The sequence below is a fragment of the Phytophthora infestans genome, genomic scaffold (genome assembly GCF_000142945.1).
Source record: "Phytophthora infestans T30-4 supercont1.263 genomic scaffold, whole genome shotgun sequence".
Taxonomy (NCBI): domain Eukaryota; phylum Oomycota; class Peronosporomycetes; order Peronosporales; family Peronosporaceae; genus Phytophthora; species Phytophthora infestans.
In genome coordinates, this window is record NW_003303496.1 from 18,574 (window position 1) to 20,903 (window position 2,330).

Consider the following 2,330-nt stretch of genomic DNA (forward strand, 5'->3'; position numbering starts at 1 on the left):
TCCATCCCGAAGATGCCTGCCATCTTCCGAACCGACTCGAACTGAGAGTCGTTCCTATCCATGGCAACGAGCTTCGGAGAGGTTCAGGTAATCTGCCCGCGGTGGCGTGGATGGATTACTAGTGCTACCAAGTGTGACGGGGTCACACAGCACCTTGCGCTAGAGGAAGTTATCTTCCGAGAGTATACAAACTCTCAGTGAACGCTCACAGGTCCCCTCTTTATTTAAAGAGAGCGAAGTGACCTAAATAAGGTAGATTGTAAACTGAGTATATTTGGGGTTACGTACCCCGTTACACTGGTTTTGCTCGCAATTAAAATGGAATTTTGTCGACAAAATTAAAATAAAATCAAATTATTTTGCGAACAAAATCCACGGGTTCACCCCGAACGTCGATGTGACGGGGTCACACAGCACCCTGCGCTAGAGGAAGTTATCTTCCGAGAGTATACAAACTCTCAGCGGCAGCTCACAGGTCTCCTCTTTATTTAAAGAGAGCGAAGTGACCTAAATAAGGTAGTGTAACTGTTAGACAGAGGTTATACTGTGAGAATGTAGAAGTGATATTTGCTCTGTTAACCATCTTCCTGTGGCAGCCACCCGTGCCACCACTCCTGTGTGTCCGTATAGTCGGCGGCCGAACCGGTCTTTTCTACCGCCTTGAACCGCAGCTGCTCCAGCCGCACGGTCCAAATCCAACACTCCTCCTCGGTCGTCGCACTCTCGGCAGAACTCGTCACTTCAGCTTGAAGATCTCCCGTAGTTCCGCGATCCTCGGCGCCGGTAACGCCTTCGTGAGAAGATCCGCCATCATCAGGCGTGACTCCACGTACTCGGGCTTCACTATCCCTTTCCTGGCAAAATCACAGATGAACTTCACGCGTATGTCCACGTGCTTCGCACTCGCCATGCTCTCCTCGGATTCTAGCTGCTTAATCGCCGCCTGGTTGTCCATCCTCATGGGCACTGGCTCCACTACCCGGAAACCCAGCTCACGCACCAGCTCCCGAAGTCCCAGCAGCTCGCGCCCCACCTGCGACGCTGACGTGAACTCGGCCTCCATCGTGGAGAGCGACACGCCGGTCTGCTTCTTGCAGATCCACTGCACCACAGCCCCGTCCATCGTCACGACTCCTCCAGTCACCGACTTCCTGTCGCTCTTGTCGGCGGCGAAGTCTGCGTCGCTCCAGCTCTCCAAAGCCATCACGTCGTCCTTCCTCGTCGGCGCCTGCATGATCAGCTTGACGCTCTTCGTCCCCTTCAAGTACCTTGCGACCCTCTTGGCCAGCTTCCAGTCACTCGTGGTCGGCTGGTGTGTCCTCCTCGTGGCCTTATGCACAGCGAAACTAATGTCGGGTCTCGTGCACCGTGCTATCCAAAGCAAACTTCCCACGAGCGACTGGAAACGGCGGATCGTTGGCTCACCCGGCGCACCCACCTTGGTCAACAGCTGCGGCTCGTCTACCTCCGCCTCGTTGTGCTCCTCACCAACAGGAACCCGCACACTGTTCGCGTTTGCCAGCCCATGCTGCTCCAGCAGCTCCTCGATCGTCGCCTGCTGGTCCAGCGAGTACCCCTCGCTGCTGTCCAGCTCCACGCGCATCCCCAAGAATTTTCTCACCTCGCCCAAGTCTTCCACGGACAACACGCTCATGGAGCAGAAGAAATCGTCCACCAGACTCGGCTTGGACGCGGTGACCAGGAGATCATCCACGTACACGCCCACGAGCGTCATCTCACCGTCCTCTCGCTTGTAGTATAGGCACATGTCCGTCACGCACCGTGTGAACCCCGCCTCCTCCAGCTTCGCGTGCAGGAGTTGACTCCACAGCCTGCCTGCTTGGCGTAGGCCGTACAGCGACTTCCTCAAGCGCAGCGCTAGCTTACCTTTGACGCTCACTCCGAGCCTGCGCATCACCTCATCTCCGATCACCATTCCCTGTGGGATCTCCAGGTAGATCTCGAGATGCTGCTCCTTGTCGGCCTTCACGTACGCGTTGGGGATGTCCCCGTGCCTCGCCGGCACGCCCCAGCGACGAGCAAAAACCAGGATGACCTTCACCGTGCTCAGCTCCATGACCGCCGCGAACGTGAGCCCGAAGTCCACGCCAAAGATCTGCTCGTTGCCGCACGCAACGAGCCTGGCCTTGAACCTTTCTATGGCTCCGTCTGCATCAGTCTTGGTCTTGAATACCCACTTAGTGTGCAGTACGTGGCTGCCGATCGGTGGCACCACCACGACCCACACACCGTTCTCCTCCAGCGCTTTGAGCTCCTCCGTGATGGCAACCAGCCATTTCCTCCAGAGCTTGCTCCTCTTTGCCTGCCGG

The 2,330-nt window shown here is 56.7% G+C and overlaps 1 protein-coding gene across 1 annotated transcript; it reads left to right on the forward strand.

The window, feature by feature from the left end:
- Nucleotides 1-908: 908 nt before the first annotated feature.
- On the forward strand, nt 909-1,757 carry PITG_23201 (uncharacterized protein; the record flags this gene model as incomplete). Its single annotated transcript, XM_002895087.1, has 1 exon — nt 909-1,757. One exon carries the CDS (start codon nt 909-911, stop codon nt 1,755-1,757), a length of 849 nt encoding a protein of 282 aa, XP_002895133.1.
- Nucleotides 1,758-2,330: the final 573 nt, after the last annotated feature.